General features: G+C 43.2%; 1 protein-coding gene across 1 annotated transcript; it reads left to right on the top strand.

The window, feature by feature from the left end:
* Positions 1–34: 34 nt before the first annotated feature.
* LOC117766381 (Na(+)/H(+) exchange regulatory cofactor NHE-RF2) lies at positions 35–27,645 on the top strand. Its single transcript, XM_034593360.1, has 6 exons — positions 35–670; positions 1,891–2,172; positions 19,950–20,177; positions 24,860–25,013; positions 25,483–25,601; positions 25,717–27,645. The coding sequence occupies exons 1-6, from the start codon at positions 464–466 to the stop codon at positions 25,879–25,881; spliced, it is 1,155 nt and encodes a 384-aa protein (XP_034449251.1). The 5' UTR covers positions 35–463; the 3' UTR covers positions 25,882–27,645.

The following is a 27,645-nucleotide window of genomic DNA, read 5'->3' as shown; positions in this document are numbered from 1 at the left end:
CTCTGAGTCAATGCGTATTTCCCCCCGATCAGTTGTTATGATAAACGTCGAGGGAGAGGTCATCTCCTCGACTTGAACACGTCTGCAGTAACATTGATGCTGAGGATCCCCTGCAGGCTGAGTGCGCGCTGCGACACGATCAGTTTTGGAGTCGCCAGCGGTGCGCGTCAGTTTGGACCCAACACACACGAGCTGGTGGACCGGTTGCATCGTTTTTAAAGTTTTAACCCTGCTGCCTCTTTCAGCGCAGTGGGATTTATTCCTCTGGAGAACATTGAGAATTGAGGACTTTGTGTTTTTGCGTGTGCTGCTCTACTATGGGGGAGACCGTGCGTGCGTAATGGGCAGATATGTTTTCGCTCTGTGGAAGTTTAGCCGTGCGCCCGCTCCCCTAACCCAAACTCCCATCTTTGCGTTCTGATCATCATCCTCTGACTGAACTCTGCGGGAGGTTTAAAACGACATGGCCAGCGAGCGGAAACCGCGGCTTTGTGTCATGGCTAAAGGGGACAACGGGTATGGATTTCACTTGCATGGCGAGAAAGGGAAGAGCGGACAGTTCATCCGCAAAGTGGAGGCTGGCTCCCCCGCAGAAGCGGCGGGGATGCGCGCAGGGGACCGAGTGGTGGCAGTGAATGGAGTGAACGTGGAGAAAGAGACGCATCATCAGGTGAGTAGATGGTTTTTGTGCCACAGGACGCATGTGCAAGCTGGGGGGACATCAACAGGTCACACGGGGCTGGAGGGTGCATCTATGGGACGACCACCCTCCTCCAGCTCTGAGGAGCCACTAGTCAAGTTATCAACTGTTGTGAAACTCTCAACACACACACACACACACACACACACACACACACACACACACACACACACACACACACACACACACACACACACACACACACACACACAGAGCTACGTGTTGCTATGATTGAGCAGGTATGTACTGAATCTGATAAAGAGCTTCAGGTAGCACTGACAGCACTGTCTGCTTTTGGATGATATCAGTGTCATAGTGTGTTGTTCCACATATTCACTCCTCTCATCTGGTGACAATCAGCAGGCCACACTTGTATGTTTACATATTCAATCCTGCAAATGTCTTGAAATATGTATAAAAATAAGACACAGAAAGTCTCCCTGAGAATTAAATGATGGTCATATCCTGTTTCACTGGGGTCTGGTCTGCAGGCTCAGATAATCATTTCACTTGCAGAGGCAGATCAGCACCAACATGTCCTGTCCAGGTTTCTCTGTAACTTGTATGTCTGATGCTCTCACAACAGTTTTTACTTACAACACATTTATAATAAGTATTGTGTAGAGATGTTCCGATACAATTATTCCCTTCCCGATACGGATTCCGATACCCGGGCTTTGCATATTGGCCGAAACTGAGTAACAATCTGATATTTGAAAAAATAAAAAGAACACAAATGAGTAAACCTACAGGAACACACAACAATTACTTACTTTATATAGCTTGAAACTGAAGTCTTACATACATGTCAACGTTTACTGAAATATTGTCAAATCGCTGACATTTTAGCTAGCTCTGGCTAATGCTACACAGCCAGAAATCGCTTCCTCTTTGCCGCTCTCTAAAAACAGCACTCGCCAGTCGTAGTACAGCAACTGTTTTGGAGAGAGCAAAGAAGAAGTGATTTCTGGGCAAAGAAAGTTGCATTTTATCTTGGTAAAACACACAAAATCGTTCAAAGACGTGGTATCTGATCGTCACATTTATGTACCTGCTGATGACACAGCATTTTTGTCAGTATCTGAGGCATTTCCGATGCTGGTATTGGTATTGGAACCTCTCTAATATTGTACATAACATTTACCCTACAACCAGTAAATTACAAAAAAACCTACCCTCCCATCCCTCAGGTGGTACAGTGGATCAAAGCCATAGCCAACGAGACCAGGTTACTAGTGGTGGACAATGAGACACACGAAAGTCTGCGGAGTCTGCGCCTCACGGCTACAGAGGAGATGGCTGTTGTTGGGACGGGCCCTTCGTCCTCTCCCCCGGTGTCCCCGTCCCCGTCCTCAGTCCCGTCCACCCCGGGCAAGAAGCGGGAGAACGGCTCGGTGTCCAAGCAGCCGCTCACGCTGAGTGGCCAGGTGCAGAAGCCCACCAGGAGGTCGCCATCGAAGGCAGCAAAGAAGGTAAGGTGTCCCTTCCCACTGAGGCGGGACATGTGGGATTAAGATTAATACGTGTAATCGTGTTGTTGAACTTTTATCTCATTATTCTCTTAACTGGGAATAGCGAACAGACAGCGAGTTGAAACTGAGGTGAGGTGCAGGTCATCGATGATAACGCCTCACTCTTCATACTACTCAACAAATAAGTAGCTTTGACCTGATGATACAAGGTTTCTCAGACAATCAGAGCATTCTTACATATTTGTCTACACCCAGACACAAGAGTTAAAATTACAAAACACGTTGAACAGTGAACAGATTGCTGATAGTGAGTCACCTCTTTGAAAGGATTCTCCTCTGCTCACACCGGCTTTCAACACAGACTTGTTTAACTTGCTTCTTTGCCAGTTTGAGATTAGATTAAGCAGATGTCATGTGAATTTCCGTCCTGTTGTGTAGCCTTCCGTGCACATGTGGTGTGTGTCTGTTTACAAATGTGTGAGTATGTGTATGTGTGTCCCGAGGGAAGAACATGGCTGGCTGAAAGCGCTCCAGATGTTGTGTGTGGGGGTCAAAGAGGGCAACACAGGTCAGAGGGCAGAGCCCATCAGAGGTTAGGAAGCTGGACAACGCTGTGACTCTGCAGAACAGGAAATCCACAGAAATCTTAAAAATAAATAATAAATGGATAAAAACGTTTTTCTGAAAGCTTTTGTTTTATCAGTATTGCATTTATTGTGAAAGGGTTCTCAAGAGGGGATGTTTTTTTCCACATCTTCCTGTGTTTATTGTACTTATTGACACTGTTGACTGCATAATGCTCAGTGGGCATTTGATACACTTTTGTTTTCATTCTCTTTTAAATTCCCAGTTTGTTTTTACCTCCTCGAGGTGTTTCCATCCGCCGCGTCTCTCCTGGAACGCAAAGATCCGATCGTCTTCAGTTTCACATGCGCAGTATCAGCGAGAGGCGGTCGCTCCATCTCTGCTTTCTGCATTTTACACAAACATGTGTTTTCACTTAGGTTTGTCCTGCCAATATGTGAGCGGCACTATTGCTACAAGAGCAGTGACAGTTCAGACTGAAATGTGTGTGGATTTGTCTTTTTGACCCGTGGGGAGGAGGAATCCCGGTACTCGCTGAGGTCAGGCTGGCCCAGCTGAAGCTCAGGAAATGCTTCGAGGTCTCTTGTTTCTCTCTCAGACTTTAATGACTCTAATGAAAGAAAGGAAAGAAGGTTTAGCAGGATGAGCCAAACGGCATTAGCATTGCAAAATGAAGAAAGGACGGGGAAAGACTCTGTTACCTTCTGAGTCTGTAAAGGTTTGAATGTCTCTGCATCCCCTCCCTCTGCGTCCTGCGTGCAGGAGGCAGGACATGACGTATATAAACACTGGCGTCGATCCCTCATCACCAAAACTCCCAAATCTCGTCTTTCCAAGTTGACATCTTCATCGGCACCTTCTACTTGTGGGGGACTCCTCTTTTTCATCCGGAGATTTTTTTCGATTGTTATTAATCACGCAACTTGCTCGTGGTGAAATCTCTCAACATCCGGCTGTATTCTCACATGGGCTCACCTGGACATAATCCAGAGTTTTTACGAGGCGAGCTGGCAGGAAAAACTCTCCTTGTCCGGGGCCTCTGACTCTGTGATTTGTGTTCTCACATACAGCCCCTGTGGATAATTTCAGGAGATTGTCTGGGGTTCAGTGCTCGTCTGAAAGCAGCTCCTGTGACTGTAAGATGATACAGTATATGATGTCTGAGTAATTACCGCAACATAAGCAGAGGGGAAAACAGACTGATCAGAGATTTAAGTATGAATCACCAAGTGAAGAATCCAAGCTAAAAAGAACAAAACAACCTTTCACAGCTGTAAAGTTTGCACAGTTTGCAGGGAGATGTTTCATTTTTCTTTCTCTGATCTTTAAGAAAGTGCTGAGAGCTGCACATTTCTTCTCATAATTTATTTTTGAAGGGAGGGATAGGAGAAAAAAGACTAAAGGAAAGAGAGACAGAGCACAGACTCTTGGACAGAAAGAACCCAGGACCTTGAAGGTTTGTTGGAAGGTTTGATGATGGACGCTTGGCATTGCCTGAGCAACTGGGTTCATACTCTTTTATTTTGTCCTGCTTTCTTTGCCATTTTGTTTCCCTTTGAGGAGATTGTATCTGAATATTGAACGTTGCTATGCAAGGGGAGTGGCGAGTAAGAGATGTGAGACAAAGATATTGATGGTGAGAGGCACAGGTGCATGTGGGTGTTCTGACACAGGGGGAGGTTAGATGTATGCTAATACACCACTCATGGAGGCAGTTAAAGTACTTTTTAAAACCCTTAGCAGCTGGTTTCATTCTGCATCAAAATTTAAACCCCTCAGACGTGATACACATATTTTTACATTCAGAGGGACTTGCACTTCGCAGAGGTGCAATTTACTGTGATGTCCAAGTGACGCCGAACCACCTTGATTTCCCCCTGGTGGCTGGCTATAGTGTAGATCACAAACCCCACCTCCTGCATGTTAGTGGACAGGACATGGACCACACTAAAAAGTCAAATAGATTTTTCTCAAAGATGATTTCTGTCATTTTAGGTATCTCTTATCACACGGATGTGTGTCCAAGTGCCTATAAGTTTTGTTTTTAATTGGTTATTTGATGCTATAAAAACAAAAAACATCATGATTGACATCTGAGACTGACTTTCGATTGGTGGAGCATGTGTCTTGGCGGGACAGCAGCTCCACAGAACAAACTGAAATGACGTCAAAAGTACAACATGGCGGCACCCGTGTCCGGGATATTTTAGTTTCATTTTTGCAAGGAGAGGAGGTTGAGATGTGTTTTCCATCTTTATGTACAGTTTGTGGTAACAACAACCAAACTCCACAGCTAACCCACTCTTTGGCAACACTATACTTCCTGTTTACGTCTCTCAAAACCACAAAATTATGGGAGCTGTAGTTCCAAACCTTGAGAACTACCCAAATTGAAGTAGTAGCCAGGGGGCCTTTGTTTTCTAAGTTTTGTTAAAAGAGGGGACCACAGTGTCAGACTGTGAAAATTCCTGCTTTAACATTAAAATGTCTTTTGTGGTTTAATATTCTAAATATAGCGGTGGAACCAGATGTCAAATTTGATGTTGTGTTTTTCCTCTCCGCTGCTCTCTGTGAAAGCAAAAGGAATCTTCTGCAGCTACAGTCTAAGGCCCCAGAGGACACACAACACAGACTCTACACGCACACATATACAGGCATGTACATCGACATGGTAGAAATCGTTTTTCCATCTATAATCACTTGCACATTCGCTCAATGAATATCCCCACCAGAGGTTTTCTGTGTGTTTGTGTGCGTGTTCCCCAGGTTACATGACTCTGTCTGTATTTTCCCTCGGTTTTATGACCACTCGTCCGCCAGGTCTCCTTTTTTGCTGCATTCCTCTCATGTTTGCCTTCCACTAGATTTGTGACACAGCAGAAAGAGTCGAGGGGAGACCGATGACCCACAGACTCTGTGCTTCTGTATCTGTGTGCGTACTACTCCTGTCTTCACACAGTATACATACAGTAGGTTGTATTGTGTCCCCTTCGTTCTCTGTTCTCTTGCTGCATCTCTAAACCAGCAAACTATAAACTATGACCAAAAACAGGTCTTTTCTTCTTGTGTCTTCATTTGAATCATTAGAAATCCATATTCAGCCCCTAACAGGCCGTTACTGACCAGCCGTGAATAACCTTGTTTAAGCCTGGTAAGCAGAGGGACTTGTGTTTAGCTGAAACCTGCTGTGTAGTTAGCTGAGATTATTCAGTTGTTGTATCCTCATTAAGGCTGCCTTTACTTACGAAAAAAGATCCGTCCAATTTTCGAACCACGGAAACCGCCAGAGCCCAGATACTTCCATGCATCTTTCACGTTGCCATGGTTGTTAAGCAACTTGAGGGCAGCGTAAGGGCGAGAGTTTCTGATAACGCTCCCCTTAAGAAAAGAGAAAAAAGTGGCAGCATTGTAAATGGCAGTGGTCCAACTTACCAGCTCGCAAAGTCTCCTCAAAAAGTTCCTCATTATTGTTGAAATGTCTTCCTTGTGTCCTATGGTCCTATGGGCCCCCCTCCATGATTTTCCGTGGCACTGCTTTTTTGTTGTCTTTTTACAGAAGGTTCCAGTAAACATACAGTAAATATGAGCTGAACTGGGGGGGGAAACAGCATGTAAATCAGTGATCTTTCACTTTGCAAATAATGAAGTGAAGTATTCATGTATTTTTAAATGGAAAGTCAGGGAAATTGAAGTGGAATTTATAAAACGAACCTGAACTAAACCCCATATTGTAAAAAAAAAAAAGCATCTTGTCTTGTCTCAGTCCCGCAAGAACAGAGGAAATTGCATCAAATTGAGGCACAAGCTCAGTTCGTCTAGACAATCTCTGTCTCTCAGACAATTTTCTGTTCTCTTTCTTGTTCAGTCATTTTGGTGACGGCACGATGGAAGCCTGCAGCGAGGTTTGATACTCAGGTGTTTCAGGGAGACAGGAAGAGACGTTTCAAGGACAAGAACATTGTGAATGGGGTATGAGATGTATCATCTTACCTTAACACACTGTCTTACACACAAACACACACACACACACACACACACACACACACACACACACACACACACACACACACACACACACACACACACACACACACACACACGCATCAGGGTGTGTTACGTGGGTGTGCCATTAAGACTTAAGTTCAAGATAAAGTGTCAGCTGTCACTTTCTTACCATAACCTTTTTTTAACTTGCAAACACAAACACTCACACACACATACATCAACATATAGTTAGAGTCACAATAACAACAGAGGCTTTAAAATAACAAAAAGGGTGGCATGCATAAATTGCAAATAAAAAATGAGAGACATACAGAGAAGGAGACATATGAGGGGTCGTCATTATTCCACAGCCACAGAGAGGCATGTTCCTGGCTTGTTTATGGAAGTTCTGGGGGCAATATAGTTTCTGGTATTTTCCCCGGTCTGAATTTTCCCTCTCGGTTGGTGGCGAGAGCCTCCACCACATGCACAAACACACAGTATTGTGGTCTTTTTGTCATTGTTCTTTCCAGTCCTGTTGCACTCCTGGTTTGTCACGCCAGGCTTGTTAGAAGGTACACCAGAAATCGTTGCTGTGGTAACGGCCCGCAGCAGAATTAGTTGTTGGTGGGAAATAAATACAAACAGCACACTTGTGCAAAAATAAAGGTTTGTAATGGTCAATATAGACAAAGAGAAAAGGGAGGAGATGTGGAAACTTGCTTATATATCTTAGGCAACAAGATGCATATTTAAGAATGTTTTTCTTCAGCCAAGTTGAGATTGACTCTTGATAAAGTTCTTTCTATTGTGTAACTAAGGGTTGTATAAAAACACATTCCCTGGATAAGAATGTCCTGTCAACAGGATCGAGACGATGAAGGGACAGAGGGTAAAGGTGAAGATGTGTATGGGTAGGGTTGGTTGTAGAGTTGTGTGTTTGTGTTTGGATACACACACTCACACATCTGTTAAAACAATTTTAGAGAGAGGGGGATTGTGGATCTCTGTCTTTGCCAAGAATGTAGTGCAGCTTTGTGTGACATTTGAAAGTCCTTACGTCCAACATTGTGTTTTCATCTGCGTTTGTGTTTGTTTGTCAGCTGGATTACGCAAAAACTACTGGACGGATTACCATGAGATTTGGTGGAAGGAACCCATTAAATTCTGGTGCGGATCTAGATCTTGTGGGAATTGGTGGCTCCCATAGCAAGTGTTAAAAATACACTTTTCTAGCAGATATACATTACATAGGAATAGAAGGGAGGATTTTGATCACATTTCACATTTGGTCAGAAACTGAATCGGTAAAACGGATCTTGGGCGCCGGCATTGAAATTAGATCTACTATGCTGCTGGGTTGATATTTGAAGTATCATCTGCTGACATTGCTACAACTTTGTTTTCTACCAGAATCGGTTTTATTGACCAAGAAATTTAACTCTGTCACATTCAACAAGAAACCACAAAGCTGAACAAAGTCTGGACAGACGTGGATGTAAACTGGGACCTGACTGGCCGGCGGAGGCAAACAGCCGCAAGGCCGTAATTCCTACTCACAAAAATGTAAATCTTCTCCACAAATATCTATTATTTCAGATTTATTTTTGCAGGTTTGCAAAGGTTGATTTACAACAACAAACATTAGCGTTATTTGTGAACATCACCGTACAAGCTCAGAGTCCTGTTGACCCTCATTCACATGTGTGCCGCAGGTGGTGAAACCTTAACAAACTCTGATTTCCATCTAAACAACAGCCGAGACTAAACAACACGGAGTAAAACAAGAATCCTGAGACAATCCTCTGATCTGTAAATACTTAGAAATAGTAGCAGTAGTATTTAGTAAATACATCTTGAGGCTTGGTTCATTTTAAAGTCTGTGGTATTTGAGTGGAAGTGATCTGCGTGAGACGTGAGAGGACAGTGTTTAAGGGTCAGGGCTTGAGGTCATGAGGTCAGGATTGAATAAACACAAATAGACAGAGCAACAGATGAGAGATGTTTGGTCGCAATGAACAAAAGTAAAATGAGAGGTGCTGTTGCAGTTGTGAGTGTGTGGCATTGAACATTGATTTCTTCTTTGATGCTTCCTGGGCATTTTATCATAAATAGACTCACAACTGAACCAAACAATGTTTTTCTTCTGACATGTGTCCCAGTTTTCCCCTGTGACGTGTTGTCAGGCTGTCAGAAAAACTGCTCTTTTTACTCGTTTATCAAATTGTCCTTTAGATTTATCAGGTTTTTCCTTTGTGTCACTGCAGCCAAATCATGATCATCCTCCGACCATTAGATTTAACAACACAAAATGAGATGATGGCTCAAGCAGCTCCCCGACTCTGGGAGAGTCACACCCCCTCTGTGCCCTGCTCCGTGGCTCAGTTTTCTCATTTGCCCCAGATAATAGGAAAAAGATGTTGCCTGTCAGCTCGAATGAAACAGAGCATTACACAGGAGTTGTCTGGAGGTAAAGTCAGCACTTGAGCCATGTGTGATCGTACGTGCATGTTTTCTGCCTGCCACCCGGGCAAATGTGAGGTTGTTTCTTGCAGCTTTGACAAAATGAGGCATTTGAGGTTTTGCACGATGCAGTACAGTAGCAGTGCAGTTCGATTGGGAGAGTGGAAGCATTGTCTCTTTTTGGTAAAAAGCTTGATTTAACCTGGCATGCCAACTAGTCAAACTTCTCCTCTTTACTTAAAGTCAATATTTCTGCTTTTTTTTTACAATCAAACTTGTCAGTGTAAGATCTCAGATGAAACATAACTTTAAATCAAAGTGACCTTACATTGGCAAGAGCAAGCGATTCAGATTCTTTTTTACTAACATCTGGAGATGGTGTTCAAGAACCCCCTCCCCCCTCCTTGGAATACCAACTGCGTTACATCAAGTTGTAGGGGTCCAGATTCAGTGTGTGTGTGTGTATGGAGGGGGGGGGGGTGGACCATTAACTGAATTCCTGAAGTAAAAACATGGCCTATAGGATGTGGACAAGTCATGAGTGGGAAAAGAGGGTGTGTGTGTGTGTTGTGGGTGTTAAGAAAAGGAAGAATTTTGTGATTTAGTTAGTAATATGAGAGGAATAAGCACAATCGAGTGTGTTGTGTCAAATGCGTGTGGGTGTGAGAGTGAGCACAGCTGTGTGTCTGCATCTGTTATCTCCCCACGCAGGGCTGATAATATATTCAAATGCTTGCCTCGTTAATCCAGGAGACACTGACCCTGCTGTCGGTCTTCAGATGCAGTTTGAATCAGTTTACCAACTAAAATAGTTCTTTGACCGCAGCAGGAAATGTCTTTGTCACTGTGTCATGGATTAAGTCACAGTGTTTACATCATTTGATATGATATAATAAAGAACCTCCCTTTTCCATCTCAAGTTTCAATCTGGTTTTCAAGCAAAGGCTATTAGAGAGACTGTTCTCAGAGGCCAAAAATCTGCCCCCAGCTGGTGGTTTTGGTGTCTGCATTTACAAGAATTTGTTGACGAACATATATTATTTCCTACCTCTTTGGTTTACTCTCCTTCTGAACTCTGGAGTACCTCAAGGCTCCATCCTAGGTCCGCCTGTATTTTATATCAATGAATTCTGTAAAACATTTCTATGCCTACATGCCTCCAGGGTCAAAGGTCAAGGTCCCAGTGACCTCATGTTCTTGAGAATGTGATACTGTATATCAGGAGCACCCTTAGGGAAATTCTGTTGATCTGGCAAAAACATTCACCTGGACACAATGATGACCCTGCAAACGCAGGGCAGTAATTCTAGCTTTTTACTATTGTTCTTCAATTGTTTTTATTATCATCAAACCATAACTATACAGAATATGAAGCTGCAACGTTCCTTTACTGAACCACAAATTGTGTCCGTAGCAATTAAAACACTTGACCCAAATCTTCTGAATTATTTATAGATCGCACTAGTTCTGTAAAGCTCCTCCTGGGTAAGAATGTGTGGGACCTGCCATTACTTTTAGTTTTTAATTTGCCTCGTACTCGTTCTCTCCAAATCCTTTTAAGAACATATTGAACCTGGTTTTGATGAGTTTCCAGAACTTTTAGATTCTGGGTCCATCCCATTGAATGATGTCTGCTTGGGAAATATTTACTCGCCCTGCTTCTTCTGCTCCTTTTTTCAATCTAATCTTTTAAATATGACTTGTTGTCGGAATATCAGTGGAGCGCAGGTCAGCTGTAGCCAGGCTGAGGATCAATCAATGTGCTGCCCACACAACAGCACCGGCAGCAAATATAAGAGAGAGAGAGAGAAAGCAAAACTACCTCAAGAAATTCTTCATTACTTCACCTCATCGTTGCTGATCATCAAGTCCTTGACAGCACTGAAGACAGCGTTGTACCTTGTGTGTTTCTACAGTGTGACAGTATCTGTTTAGCGAGCACAAGCAAATATCAGCCTTGCTGTCACAACTGTGCAGTTTCACAGGTTGACTGTATTTCTAATCCTGGCCACTCATCATGTTCTGTTCCTTCACATATTCAGTTTATATCTGCTCCCTGCTGCACCCACAGCTGTGAGCCAGCACACATTCCCACACACCGCTCACACACACTTTAAAAAAACACACACAGCCGATTGTTTCTGATGTCCCACTGGCCCTGCTCTGTTTCACTCAGCTCGCACGTCGGCATCTTGGATCAGTTTAATTGCGGGCCTCCTTCTCTCTGTGTGTGGGAGTGGAGTGGATGTAATGGGAGAGAGGCTTTGTATCCTTATGGATCGACTGGGAATTCTATAGATGCTTGAGTAGCACGAATGAGAGGAGAAGGTTTGGTTTATGTGTGTGAGGTGAGCGTAGTGTTTTTTGAGTCTGAGAGAGGATGCGTGTGGGGTAGCAGCAGACAGGAATCCCCTCTGATTGATTCATTATAGGCCTGGGCGATTTGACTTTAAATTAATACCACGATTATGTCAAACTTTTACCTCAATTACGATTAATGAATGATTATTTTATGCCACCAGCCAGCCACCCCCATGTGAAGATATCCATCACATGCTTAAATAAGCTCTTTTTAATCCATTATCGATTTTGTGTTGATCCATTTCCTGAGTAATCGGCTACTGTTTGAGCTTCAGTCACATCTTACACACACATATTTTTTAATACTCTAACACCCAGAGAAAAAACACACGCAAACCAATAAGCACCAGGGACGAGAAATATCTGCAACACACTGATAACAAGGGTGTGGACCAACTCACCCACACACACACACGTGTTAAATCCCCAGCATCAACTGCTGTCTCATCACACACATGAAAAACAGAGAATAACCCAAGAAGACAAACACACACACGTATAGCAACACATCACTACTGACTTTAGCAGCATGGCCAACCGCCCACACAATTTAATTTGGCATTTAAATGCAAACAAGCAGAAATGTTGCACTCTCTTCACTCCTGCTTCTGAAAACTACACGTGAACATGTTGTGAGGTCGTAACACAAAGATAAGGGTGAAAAAACTCGGGCTGAAGGAAGACATGAAATAGCACGACGTGGCCGGTGGATGTGTGAAACGCAGAGCAAACTGGAGCTTGAGGAAGAACGAGGTGTAGAAAGATGTAGAAAATGTAAGAGAAACCACCTGTTGATCTGCGGCATTTTCCTCCCATAGTTTCACAAACACCCACATGATATGTTGACCCTGAAACTGAAACAGACACTCTCACTTGGATATATTGAGATGTCATTATGATGGAGGGAGCTGAAATCGATGAGGGGGGGGGGGTCTGTTGTGGTGTTGGTTAGTTCTCTAGATGTTGCGGTTTTTTTCTCTGTGCCTTTGATGCTTTTTCTTCTGCAGTGTCCACAAGATACTGTAGCATGAAAATGGTCCATGGAAACATGACATCAAGAAACACTACCCCAGTACCGTCGCTCCATCCCCTGATCACTACTGCGCAGACTCTGGCTCCGAATGCCAAGGATTGCAGCGTGCATGCGTATCTGCAATATTTTGGCTTAATTTGTGGGTAGTGAGAGGACGTGGAGACTTGTTGTCCGTCTTTATATATAGTCTATTTTGAAAACTAGCTCATTTAAATAATGAGCCATCAGCTATGTATAATTCTTTATGTTTTTTAGCCCGTTTTGGAAATAACATTTTTCTGTTTTTTGGACTTATTTTGATGTACCATGCTGATCCTGAGAAGCACTTCTTTGTCTGCTCAGAAACAGCCTGAGCCACATCTGACCCGAGATCAGCCACAGCCAAGAAATGGCAGCAACATGGGGACATATTTGCTACAGTTTGATGAGATCAGCAGCTGAACCATCAGAGGACCACACTATAGGACTTTTGCACATCTTCTTCCCATTATAGTTTTGCAAAGTAGAGCATTCAATTCATGTGGACTGTTCTCCAGAGGGTATAGGGTAACATCTCAGGTCACTGAGCAGGGATGTTGAACTCCTTGAGGGAATTTAACTTTTAAACCCTCAAGAGACCCTCTTGACATTTGGATGTGTGGGGAATAGGTTGTGCAATGTCCGTTATAACAAAGGATGGAACATTTTTAAGCGAAATTTCAGTCTGGCCTCACTTAGGCTCGTTGTTTTAAATCACAAATATTGAATGATTGGAAGAAACGTAGTTGTTTCCCTTAACATATAGACTCATCTACTACATGGGTCTCATCTTGCTCTGTGCCTTTTATTCATGCGATAAGTCAAGATGAGAGCCATGATCTCATCTGTGCTCGGTGACAGCTCAGCCTGGAGCTACGACACCCTGAACAATATGTTTCCACTCATTGGAGATCTGCAGATAACTGCAGCGTCAGCCCTGCAGCTTCCCAGGCAGACTGGTTACAGTCCACATGAAGCTGTGGGCATCTTCAGCAGGTGTTAAATGACAACAAATATCAGCATCCATGTCCGCCTCATCAGATATTTAGGACAGTCTGACAAAAGGATGAAACATTAACGAGCAGCTCATCAGTGAGTTAAACTTTGTCCCAGACTAATAAATGGCTTTTCCTGCTCACGTCTTAACTGTTTGGATGTTTGTAGCTGTAAAAATAATCTGTCCATTTAAACACCTGCCAAAGAACTACATGTACCAGGACCACATTTTCCCACAGCTGGTTAATATCCCTGCAGCACATTCTAGAAAGCTGCACCTGTAATGATATTGATAAACATCATGGTACAGACAGTTATCAGGGGATGTGCAGACACAGACTGTTTATAAAGATGACGACTCCCCAAAAGTGAAACCAAAGTGTCTCGATCACCACCTGGTAGCTGGCTGCAGTATAGGTCACACATCCTTCCTCCTCCATGTTACTGGATGGGAGATTGACCAAGCTAAAAAGTCAAAATAAATGTTAAATTGTATTTTTCTTAGATGGTTTCTTGCATTTTAGATATTTCTTATCACACTGATGTTTGTCCAAGCAATCCCTGATCGCTTCTGTGTAGTCCATCTTTAAAATCAAGCCTGACTCTACACATCCATTACCCATCACCTCCACCAAAACAATCTATATCGTATTAATTAAAGAAACAAAAACAAGATATCGTATGTTAACAAATTAGTTTTCTCTCCTGGATTGTATTACCTTCACAGGGAGCCAGGTTAGTTATTTCCCATCTTTAAGCTAACTTGAGCTAACAGCTGCTGGGTCCAGCTACATATTTATCACAGGCATGTGAATAAGTTTTATTAGAATAGGAATAGTTCCCCAGATGTCAAACTATTCTTTTAGTCGACTAAATTTGTGGATTAAATAACAAGGATTCAACTTTGACCTGAGGTGTCCATCGACCCAGAATCCTGTTGTATAGAGTCAAACTAGTTGTAAGGTGGATCTGATTACTGTCAACAGCACATTAGAGATCACTAGATTACTACTTTCTACCTTCCTCGTTCACTTTCTCCTGAAGTATGATCTCAGGAAACACAGCCGGTAATACTAAGGTTATATGTAAAACACACAAACACACAAACACACACACACACCACAGTAGAGTAGGAGACTTTGTAAACAGATATCAGCAGCTCTGTCCTGGTAGAGCAGCACTGGACACACAAACACACACACACACACACACACACACACACACACACACACACACACACACACACACACACACACACACACACACACACACACACACACACACACACACACACAGCTCACTTTCATGTCACAGAGCAGTTATGCAACACACCACAACAACAGTGGGAAAAACTGTTATCAAGATCTCTGGCCAGTTCTCGTGTTGTCATGTTCTCTCGACCTCTCTTCCTGTCCTCCACATGCTGTGCATCATCTCCTCCTCTGCCTGCCCTATTTCTCCTTCTCTCTGTCATCCCCCCTTTCCTTCATTTTCATTTTTACAAATCCCTCTCTGCTTCTCTCCAGCTGCCGGTCATTTCCTTTCTCTCTTATTCCCTCCTCGCTCCTCTCTCGCCCACTGTGCACTTTATGGCCAGGTCGGATATTTTCCTCTCAGGATTGAGCAACATTTAAAGCAGCTGCATGTGGGGCACATGAACACGCACACATGATTGTCTGAGACATTCTTCTTGTTTGATTTGTTAAAGCCCAGTTAAATGAACTTCCTAAGGTCTTTTCTAGCACGTTTGAAAAGCTGCTGTTGCATTTGGGCGTCACACACACACACACACACACACACACACACACACACACCCACACACACACACACACACACACACACACACACACACACACACACACACACACACACACACACACACACACACACACACACACACAGGACCATGTGTCACTGAAAGGACATGAAATCTATCTACTGTATTATATATGTCTGTATGGTTCCCTCCTCGTGCTAAAGCTTCACTTCTTCTCTCTGTCAGATAGAAGTGGTTCTACTGGTTCCACCGCTGTCTCCATGGCAACTGGTTGTCAAAGATGACATCAGCAAACGTCCCATGTGCTGTTGTTGTCAGTGCATCATGCAACGTCAGCAGTGTTTCCATTGAGAGCTCTGTGCAGTCTGGCTTTAGGCTGACGCTCACAAGGCGTCAGTGCAGCTTCCAGGAAATGTTCACGTGTGCTCATTTCTATCAGGTCGAAAACATATATATACATATACACATATGTAGTGATGATATGTCATAAGTTTCAAGTCTTCTCCAATACAGCATGGAGTTAATTTGCTGTATTATTGGTAATTGTAATTATGGTCCCATTAAGAGTGAAAGAGACTAAAGCGTTGAGGCGTGCAAACCATGTGATTGTGTGTGCAGGTCATAAGTGTAGGTGGGGGTGCAGTGTCCTCAACCTCTCAGTCAGGCTTCACCTCTAGATATAGTTACTTCTGGTTCCAAAGAAACAAGATGGCGCTGGACAGAATCCTGTCCTGGCGGCTTCAAAACGACAGCTCACAAACCAGTGGGGGATGTAGGTGGAGCTTATTAACCCCAGTATTTCAGTGCACTTTAATTTATAAATGTGTACCTAAAAGACTGTTTGGATGCAAACTATACAAAAACATACAAGTCAGTTGTGGAAAGTGACAACTGTTGTAGCTTAATTCCATTTAGTGCATTTAAAATGTTCCGAACATGAAACTTGTGTGATTTTTCTTCATAGCTGGAAAACCGACAGTCACCTCCTGTCGATTTTTTTTTTTCCGAGCAGTGAAATAACGTTAAAGAACTGGCACTCAGTTGTTAGGTCATGGAAGAAGGAGCCATGGAACAAAAACTGATGAATGCATGTTTGTTTTAACTACAGGGCGGATTTTCCCTGCATTTGTTTAAACCTGCCATTGAATGCTTTACATTTATTCAGTACATTTATATTTCCTTTTACCTGTAGCTTGTAACTGTAGTGGTAGTTCCATTCATGTATAGTGGTGAGTGTGTTAAACTGTAGAATGATCACAAAATATTCTATACTGACCGAAACACTGCATGACTTGACTCAGGGCTCAAAGGAAACTTGACTTAATCGACTTTATGGCAACTGCCAGTGGGAAGCATAAAAGTGAGAGCGACACAGACACACACACACACAGACACTCGTTGTTGTACAACAGCACACGCTGGCAGATGCACGCACATCCATAACCAAACCAGTGAGCCGGTGATCCTTGGCTGTGAAAGGGTTAATGGTGGTCATGATCCATCCATCGCAGTAGGTTACCACTCAATTATTCAGCAAGCCGAGATCTAGTTTCATCAACTGCGACCGCCACCGACAGCGGTCACACGCAGAAGGAAATATGTGTGTGTGTGTGTGTGTGTGTGTGTGTGTGCGTGTGTGTGTGTGTGTGTGTGTGTGCAAATACACACACAAATTAAACACGTAAACTAGTAAGTCTTCATTTTTAGTCACAGACCTTATAAAACTCTGACTTACTCCCAAGACTCACAGTCACAAACACAGACACACTGTTACCGCTTCATTTACAATTAAATAATTCTATTTAAATGCAACATTACAAAACATATTTTTTTTCCTGTTACAATCCTGTGACAAACACTGATTTCCCCTTGGTAATAACAACTCCTCCACTGGACAGTGATTGTTGAGTTAAAGCTCAGCAACCAATGTGACACCAAAACCACACATACAGGAGCAAAAAGGTAATGAATGGATTAATCAATGTGATTGTGTGCTTTAACATGAACATCTAATGTAATCGAGAATTGTGCAATCCTACCATAGAGGCTTGTGTGTACACTGTACTCTCCCCCACATGTTCTCACTCAGTGACTTAAACAAAGGCTTATTATAGCAGGAAGTTAAAGGAATTCATGGGATGGCACTTGTCACTGTGACTGCACATCCTCTCAGTGTGCCACAGTCAGGACACCGAGGTCAGTGTGTGTGTGTGTGTGTGTGTGTGTGTGTGTGTGTGTGTGTGTGTGTGTGTGTGTGTGTGTGTGTGTGTGTGTGTGTGTGTCCATAATGTTCTGCAGTAGGCGTGAAATATTCCATATTATTGTCATTATAGCCTGATTTAGTGCCGAACTTTCCACGTGAACTTGTTTTGAGCAGCTCAGCAGTTATTCACATGAGCCCGAAACAAAACATGGATGTTTTGTTCCTGCTGCTCCTCCTCCCATGTGTTTTGAAAAATCAAAACAAATGTCCGACGCAGATAGCCGACTGATGACAGGTTAGTTTGCTGATAAAGGGGGAAAACGTTACATCTCTTTTTCTGTCCCATCAAAATATGTTTTCAACACCCACATTTCAAACAAACACAGATGATCGTATTTTCCTTTGATGGCCTCCTGGTTAGGAGACTTCATGTGGTGACTTCAGGCCATTCGTACCTCATAGGCTGACACATGAAATACGAAGAAAGCAGCAGTTTAACATGCTTCGACACACGCGGAGTCATGTTGTCACCCTTCCCTGTCGACAAACCAGACTTTCACAATGAAATTCATATGGATCAAACCCACGGGACATCGAGACAGAATCAAAAGTGTCCTAAATGGACGCTGACGTCGAAGGCGCAGGGTATAAGGGATGGCACAAGCCCCGGGGGATGATTAGTGGGGTGCAGAAAGGCAGAGAGGCAGTCAGAGGTTAGATTGGCAGACACGTCTCCCCCACATAATGACTCCCAGCTGTGCTACTCTCCACTGTTTATGTTTGAGTTCCACTGCAAACTATTTTCCTCCCCATCGTCTCTTACTGGAAACTTACTGTTGTCTTGATTTCTCCGCACCGCTCTGTCTCTCTATTTGTCCGTTTATCTCTCTGCTGTGTTTCTCCGCTTACTTCGCTGTTTCTTTTCTCGAACTCTCTCTCAGTCCTTTTAGCTGCATCTAATTTTCTATCCCTCCCACGCACCCTCTCCCTCCTATTCCCTTCCTCCTCTCCTTCTCTCATGACATTTTGTTTTCCCTCTGTTGCCCAGATCCCTGAATGCTAATAGGTTTTGATTTTATATTAATACATTTTCTCTCCTTTGGAAGATCCAGTCCCGTCGCCAAACCCAGGGACTTCCTCTCCAGTCAGGAAAAGGAGGGTCTGGGGGGATTCATGAGCGTCGAAGTGCTCTGAATTATTCTGTTGTTACTCCCTCTCCCTTTTCTCTTTTTCTCTCGATCCCTCTTTCTCAGGGCAAGCTGCCCAGATCATTGCCCAGGAATTTGGTTCCTCAAATGAAATTATATGTTGCCATCTGTGTTATTTTTTCACGGTTGAGGGCTAAAGTTGGAGGCAGTATTGTGGTGATTGAGGCAGGCTCATGGTAAATTTTGTAATAATAAATAGTGCAGTACGTTGCTGGTGAAATGAATAAAGGACAGTTCTCACTTTTTCTCTCAGAACACTGCAGTACCTTTATATCTCTCTCACCCTGCCCACATACTCTATATGTATTTTTAGCATGTGCATGATGGACTCATGCAGTGAAAACAATAGACCTCTCACGTTGCGTAACATGATTGCAGGTCTGTTGTATGTACACGACATGTGTGTCACCCAGAGCTTCACCCGTTTGCCACCTTTCAGCAAATATCAGCTGGGGGTGCAGAGCTGCATGGCCTCCATCTATTATTCCTCTCACGGCATGTTTTTTTTAATGTAGGTGGTAAATCAGCGTGATCACACTGGAGAGCTCAGGGCACCATTCCAGCTTCTATGATCATCTTCTCCGAGGCTCATTTATATGCTACTAATGGAGAGTTTCACTCCAGATGGAAACCTCTAGGCTTGAATGGCAGCACACAGTGAAAACAGAGGGGAGAATCAATTTTCAACCAACAAAGAACACTTTGGGTCTTTTTATTCAAAACTATTAGATCACATTCACTCTGATGTGTTTTTCTTTTGACTATGATCTGGAGAAACTGCGTTACTCTACAATACTCTATTCATTTGTACCTTCAAGTGATACTCCACCCACATTTTTGTGCATGAAACACTCACCCTGCAGGCTTGTTATAAAGGACCAGTGAATCAACCATGTGTTTGAGTCTCACGTCATTGGAAATCATCACATGCTCTGCACTTTTAAGTATCTTGAAATAACCAGGTGACGCTCTGAAATATTTATTTAGCTCCGCCAAGGAGGTTTACGTTTTCACCCCTTTCCATTTCTTTGTTGGTTAGTGTGTTTGCTGGTTGGATGCAAAAACTTAATGAGAGGGAAACGAAAAGGTACGAGGATTTCTGCATGGAACTTATTAAAGGACAATATACTTCTGTCTCACTTCATCCAGGAGGCTCTTGCTCAGGCCGACGCTCACATCCACACGCAAACCCAGCCACGGCCCACGGTCAACCCGTCTGAGCTTGTTCCACGTCTGTGCCACCTGGTGCGGACAGAGACGGGCTACGGCTTCAACCTCCACAGCGAACGGTCACGACCCGGACAGTACATCCGCTCCCTGGACCCAGGATCACCTGCAGACGGCGCCGGGCTCCGGCCTCAAGACAGACTCATTGAGGTAAGAAGAAAGGGTGTGGATGAAGGGTCTGTAAGGTGCTGAGGTGCCTGCTATTTTCTACACTCTCTGGAAATGTTTTCCATAGTGATGGAAACAAACACAAATACACCATTCAGATATGAGATGCATCTGAATGTTCAGAGTGCATCGGCGGGACCTCGCTTCCATCCTCCAGCCCCCGATCTCTACTGCACAGACTCTGGCTCCAAATTTACAAGATGGCAGCGTTCGTATCCGGGTTATTTTGGCTTCTTTTCTGGATAGTGGGAGGAAGTGAAGACTTTTTGTCCGTCTTTATTTACAGTCTATAATACAGATGTTAGCTTTCAAGTTAGTGAGTTTAATGTGTGTTTCATACATGTGTGCAGTTGACTGGCATGACTAGAAAGAGGAAGGAGGTGGATCGTAAAAAACATGCACACTAATGAGGAGATAATTAATAAATGATTTCAGGTTAGTCTGGTATATTTATCATAGTGATTGACTGGGTGTGAGAAAATACTCCGAGAGGCTTCCTGTAACCCTTCATCATTCCACTTTAGAAAAGAGTGGATTTTCACTATCTTTGTCATCACCAGATGCTTTTGCATAGTGTTTGCATAGGAACTAATTTAGTTGGTTGTGTGTAGTTATAGAGAAAAGGTGTGTGAGAACACTTGAATGCACCAGGTCCTTGTAGAATAATGCCACCAAAAGCACAAATGAAGATGGATCATGTGCGTACATGTTCTAAAAATAACAAGTAATAGCTTTTATCTAAATGAAGTCACAAGTTACAGAAAAGTTAAGTTTGCTGATCGAATCCAGATGTGACCCCTCAACTTCTTGTACTGTTACAGCCGTAATTAAAAAGGTAAGGAATCACACTTGCCGTCGGGCCCCAGATTCTAAGGAGAACAGAACCTGGAATCTGGACTCAATCTTGACTCCATCTCAGAGTGGAGAGCGGAGAGGCCGCTCACAGGGGACAGTCGGTTATAAATCAGTGTGATTACTAATGGCAGGGGCTTGAGGAGGGGGGGGGTGGTACGTGTGTGTCTCCTCTTGTAAAACCTTGAGAGAAATGGAGACCGATACAGTGTGTTGTACGAGACAGACACATGCGTGTCGAAGAGCATGGGTGTTAAATCAACTTTTCCCCTGGTTTAAAAAAAACGCTGGTATCATCATCATAAGCAGTTTCTAATCTGAGTGTACACACAAAACATTCACCCTTCATTCCCATGGCCTTTGCCCTCAGTGGCTGTACGTCAGGGTCCAGATCAGGCTGCAGAGCTGGACTGATACAGAGGTCAGGCACAGTTCATGTAGGAATTCACTGGAGGTTTTACATGTTTTTAACTTTTTCACATGAGTTTTTGATGTATTTCACACCGCATGGGCAACAAATGGTTCCATTTGTAGAAAATGTTGCCTGAAACTTCAAATTATGAACAGAATGTCACTATACTCATTAAATAAATCAAACACAGAAAACACTTAAATTTGAGATGAAACTCTCCATTCTCCCAGTACAGCAAATATATGGTCTACTTTCTAGCAGCTCTTCCCTAATTAACAAAATATATATGACGCACAACTAATATGGATTTTTTTGTCAGTCCCCAATGCTGTAATGGATATTAGAGGGTGAAACATTTCTGATATTTAACCATCGACTATAATAATTATAAATAAAACATATAGAAATGCAATTAGGATTATTATATACCTTATACATAAATGCCCATCTTTTCTGTATTGTTATTAAGTTTTCATATTGGCAAATATATCGGACGATATTTATCGGCCAACCCATAAATCGGTCGGGCTCTGGTTATATCTCCTTTCTGTTATATCCACAATAATATATTCACTGTAATGGACTATCTGTGGCTTCACCAAATATTTTAAATGTTCATCTCATGCCTAGAAAGTAATAATTTTAAGGTAGCGAGTGGAAAACAATGAGCCTGGTTTATATGTTGTAAATCTGACTTCAGCAGTGAGAGTCGTAGCTTTAGAGGATGCTGATGAAGCGACGCTCTGCTGGGACATTAGTTGGCTGGTGATAGGGTGTGGGAACATCCTGTAGCAGGTCACTGATGGCAGGAACAGTCTGCCACACAAACACACAATCATACTGTACAGTCACACACACACACACACACACACACACACACACACACACACAATGAAGTTCGAGACAAGTCAGTGACAGGCCATGTTTTTTTTCTATATAAAAGGAACGTTATTGGCATGATGCACATTTGCACATTTGCCAAATAAAGCAAAGATGTAAATGTAAGATAAGCTGATAGTATCTGCTTAGTTAAGTTATTCACCTACATTTGTGTGAAAAGAAAACGTGTCGTGTGAAGCTTTGGACTTTGGCTCTGTGTTCTTGTGTAATCATCTTCAATGTCCTCTGGGATTCTTTATTAGATTTTAAGCATTCTGGTAAATCTGTGGTTTCTTTCCAGGATAATAACTTTATCTCAGTGTGATTGTTTTGTTTGGACGAAAAATGCTGAACCCCCCGTGGAGATAGTCGGCTTTTCAGTGTGCATGTGTGTGTGTGTGTGTGTGTGTGTGTGTGTGTGTGTGTGTGTGTGTGTGTGTGTGTGTGTGTGTGTGTGTGTGTGTGTGTGTGTGTGTGTGTGTGTGTGTGTCTCTGACCACGCATCAGAACATCTCTTGTGTCGTCTGTCAGCGGCTTGTTGTCGAGGTCAACAACCATGACAGGTCCCTCTCACGCCCTCTGTCGCTCGCCGTCTTTTTCTCTCACCACGCCCCATTGCTCTGGAGGTGTGTGGTGTATAGAGGCTATGATGAGAGAGCTCAGCTTTCTGTCAGTGTCTGGCACAAGCACTGACACCAGTGAACGCCTCATCAGGCTCTCTGCTGTGTCGGAGCTCAACCGTGTGTACCCTGAACCCCTCGTATCCGTCACAACAAACATACACAGCACTTACGGTTCTAATTCCAAGATAGGCCACAAATCAGCTGCACAGTGATGGGACACCGGTTCACTCTCTCTTTCATTCACGCTGTTGCTTGCAGAGAACCCTGTATGTGTCATCGGGGCCCCTCGGACTGAGGAGATAAGGCTCACAGACTCAGTGACTTCTCAAAACCTATTTTTTCCCTCGTGGTCCCACTTCCAGCGAATGAGCTCTCGGTGTTAGACAGCGGTTTTGTCTGGCGACCAGAAAGTTGAAAGTCACACACATCACAAGCGTCATATTCACAGATGTGCACATGCATCCTGCTTGTTTTGATCAATCCCAGGTTGCTCTGTGGCGGCCTCCTCACACGCACACAAACCACTTCAAATATGAACTGTTGGACTTCAGGTGGCTGCACGCATCATGACTTTGATGAGACGTGCACTATAATGCACACACACACAACACATGCACGCACGCATTCTTGTCTCGAGAGGTTTCCTGAGGGATAATCCCATGAGAAATAAGCGTCTGTACTGTTCCTACAGCATGTATTAATTAGCCCAGTGGGCAGAGAACAGAGTGTATTGTCTTGTGTGGGATGGACTGTTAATGAAGGGCTGTGAAACATGACACAACACCTGTTGTTTGGCGGAATACAAAGATGCTTGTTCTCGTACTATCACGCACTGTCTGTGTGTGTTGTCCTGGCTGACCGATGATCTGAGAGGAGAGGAGAGGAGAGGAGAGGAGAGGAGAGGAGAGGAGAGGAGACTTTCACATTTTCCATCTGTTGATCCCACTTTCTTCTTGTTCCCTTCACTCACTCTCTGACTTGTTTTTCCTTCCTCTCTCCCTTGAAAGTCCTGTAAAGTCTATCCCAGTATACACCTTATCTCCCCCCCGGCTTCTATTTCCACTTCACTTCTTGTCATAAGCGGTGAATATTTTAAAATATTTCGGCCTCGGGCCTCTTGTCACCTGACACCCCCACTAAACCCAGAGCCCAGGAGAGCCATCAATAATTGAATATGTACCAACACTAACCTGGCTTTGTGCGAAGCTGCCGGCCTCAGAGAAGCCAAGGTCTGCACAAAGCTGTTGAAACAAACGGCTCTTAATACACGTCTAGATTCGACCAAACAATAACAGTCTGTTGTGTTTTGCTATAGGTGTAGAGGCAAAGGGAATGTTGTCGAATAGATTGGCCAGTTCCTTGCTCACATGTTGATTATGTCCTGTTGCTCAGCTTTAGTTTTTGGTCCTGGAACTAATTGTTCTTCAGAAGAGTCTCGCTGTGGTAAATCATAGCTTCGGGCTTCGTCTGCAGCTGCATGTGCACTGAATGCCTTCCTGAGTCGCTGTTGCAAGTATTAATAATTCACAACAAGAGTTGGAGCAACATTGTGTGTAGTGGTCCGAGGCTCTGAAAGACATGTTGAATGGTCTAGAATCATTATATTGGTGTATAGCTCCCCCTACTGTGGAAATTAAGTAGCACAGGCTCTCCGTGTTGTGTACAATATGTCAACAATGAAAAATCATTGATAAGACAAGACTTCTTACAGGTGCTATATTCAAAATAAAAGTGATCATCACTCTTTAAGGGATCAATAAAGGTGATCTTATCTTACAGGGCACACAAAGTCTTCTTTTCATCTTTTCATCATCTTTATCCAACTCACACAACAACAACAAAACCTCTTTCCTGCTTATCGATAAAACACTTCTCTGTTTTTTTTATGTGTTTTCCAGGTAAATGGTGTGAACATCGAGGGCATGCGGCATGCAGAGGTGGTGGCCTTCATAAAGAAAGGGGGAGACGAGACCTGGCTGCTGGTGGTGGATCCAGACACAGACGATCACTTCAAGAGGAGGGGGGTTATCCCCACAGTTGCTCATGTCAAAGGTAGCACTGCCCAACGCGAAAAGGAAGTGTGTTGCATTTAAACTTGAACTTCCATGATGCAACATTGTCCAATAAGGTTGCGGTCATGTCACTCGAGGGAGGAATGACAGACATTATATTGGAAAAGATGAGTTCTCAATTATTCTAGGGGAACATTATATTTTCCATGTTTTTCTCTTAGGTTTCCTGAAAAACTATGTTAAGTTTGGAGATAATTATTGGAACCAAAAATCTGTCCTTTCAGTTATTTGAGTTATTTGGGGGGAATTGCGTTAAATTTTGTGAACATTTATTCATAATTTATTTATTTTTGGAAAGTTAATCCTGCAAAGTTGTTCATGTTTAGCTACTGACTGAGCGATTGGAAGTTACACAAACAATTAAAGGGAAGTCAGATTGATTCCTGAATCAATGAAGGACATATTGTGAGACTGTGTGTAAAGTGTGCATTGTTTGATTGTTTTCACAGACTATGATGGTCCGTCCATATCCAACGGCTCCCCCAGCCCTCAGATCAACGGCAGCTCCACCACGCAGTCCATCAGGTCCACGCGCTCCGACCTCAGCAGCCAGGGCAACAGCACACAGGTGGGTGTGGGCATTCAGGCATGATGCTGTGTTTGCTTCTCCACATGTAAAGTCAGAACTCTCAACCTTTCTATCTGTGTTCCCCTTTTCGATAATCACTCCATCTCCGGTCCAGCTGGCGGACGATGAGGGCAGCCCGTTGTTGGATCCATTCGCTGAGATGGGCCTGAGTCTAAGCGCCACGGCAGCAGAGGAAAAGATGAAGGTGCACGCCAAAGAAAAGAGGAAGGCACCACAGATGGACTGGATGAAGAAATATGAACTCTTCAGTAATTTCTGAGACAGTCCCCTCACAGGACACTTCACAGAACAAAGGACAGAGCTGTCTGCAGCCCTCTGCGTGGATGAGTTTGTGTTGTTGGAGAACATTCTTACTACGCTTAAGACGACTCAAAACAACTGAACATAATTTGTTCCTGGAATGAAAAGTGACAGAGGGATAAAGTCGTCCAATGGATTTTACTTCAGCCACTTAAGAGACTCTTAAACTGTTAAATGTCCCTCATCAAAGTACAATAAAGCGTTGACTGACCTCAGAAACTGACATGTACACAGACATGTACTTTTAAACACGTTTTCACGAATTTGCCTCAATCCCCATCACTCTTCCTCTACTTTTATCATTCCCTTTCCTGCCTATACTCCGAGAGACTTGTTTCAAACAAATGGGGGAGGCAGTTATTTTTATATTTAAAATATATAAACTATAAACTACAGATAAGCATTATCCCAAAATCATGGTCTGGATCATGGACTGGATTTTAGATAGTTTAATGGACACTGTGACATTATTGATTGTGGACTTTGTCGGTCAGCGGAAGCCCAAACTTGGCAGAAGATCACTGTGAATGAGCTGAGACCCTCCCCCCCCTCCAGCCCACCTAGACGTTTAACCACTGACTGAGAAAAGGAGGGCTGCGTGTGCTGGTTATGTATAATGTACTCTACATCTATTTGTACTTTAACAAGGAGATAATCAAGTTATCCTCAGCTTAAGCCCACATATATGCACCGGCTGAACCGCTTCAGATCTGCCTTGCTTTATTCAGAAAGAACCAATGTTACTTGTTATTTAGTATAAAATACGTTAATACGTGTATCACCACTAACCTCTTTCCCCAGATTGTGCTCCAGTGTGCATAACAAAGGTAAGCACCACTAACATTAAATGCATTGATGAAGTGAATAATAGAAAATGGAGGTTTCTCAGGCCGAGTGGGTCGATGAGAGCTTAAAGCAACACTATGTAACTTTTACTAACAACAGCGCCCTCTGCAGACACAGTTTTTTTATGTAGAGAAAAAGTAACCCATCACAGCTCTGATTGCGTAGTCCCGTAGTGAACGGTGGATATTACCCATGACCCCCGGCTTCCATAACCAGGAGAGCTGCAGCTGTGAGAAAATACACCAAAGTCTGTTTAGGAATATTGATATTTGAAAAGTTTCCCCACTGACAACTGGAGATAAACGCTGGTTTTAATGACATTTAAGTCTTTCTAACTATCTACTGTTCAGCTTTACTCTTCAGCTTGTTGAACCTAATTCTAGAAATCCAAGCTCAGTTATGTACGTCTCACAGGAGATTGTACGCGCTCACCAAAGTTAGATTGAGCAAGAACAGGTGTTGGTGGTTAGCAGAGGAAATGAAAGCTTCACCATTCTCCCTTTTCCAAGTCAGTGTAGTGTTAATATTGAAGCTGCTATTTTAAGGTTTAAAAAGTTGCATAGTGTTGCTTTAATGTGAACAGCAGAGGGCAAACTTACACCACAGATAGAGACATATTTTTGCACTTAAGTAGGTGTTTACCCGGAGATCATTTGTCATCACACAATGTCCTAGAAAAAAAAATATGAATTCAGGTGAGGTGGAGGAAAGAAACTCAAAATAATCATCATTAAAATATGTGAAGGACACTTTTACTTTTACTTTAGTTATTGTGTTACATTTACACCTGTAACTGTGATTTCAAAGCAAGCCCATATAAATGGTGGAAGGTAATTGTCAGTATTAATGATCAACAATAAAAATTAAACTGAATGAA

This window comes from Hippoglossus hippoglossus, chromosome 8 (assembly GCF_009819705.1).
Source record: "Hippoglossus hippoglossus isolate fHipHip1 chromosome 8, fHipHip1.pri, whole genome shotgun sequence".
Classification (NCBI taxonomy): domain Eukaryota; kingdom Metazoa; phylum Chordata; class Actinopteri; order Pleuronectiformes; family Pleuronectidae; genus Hippoglossus; species Hippoglossus hippoglossus.
The sequence above is the reverse complement of the archived record's forward strand: the minus strand, read 5'-3'. Positions and strand labels throughout refer to the sequence as shown.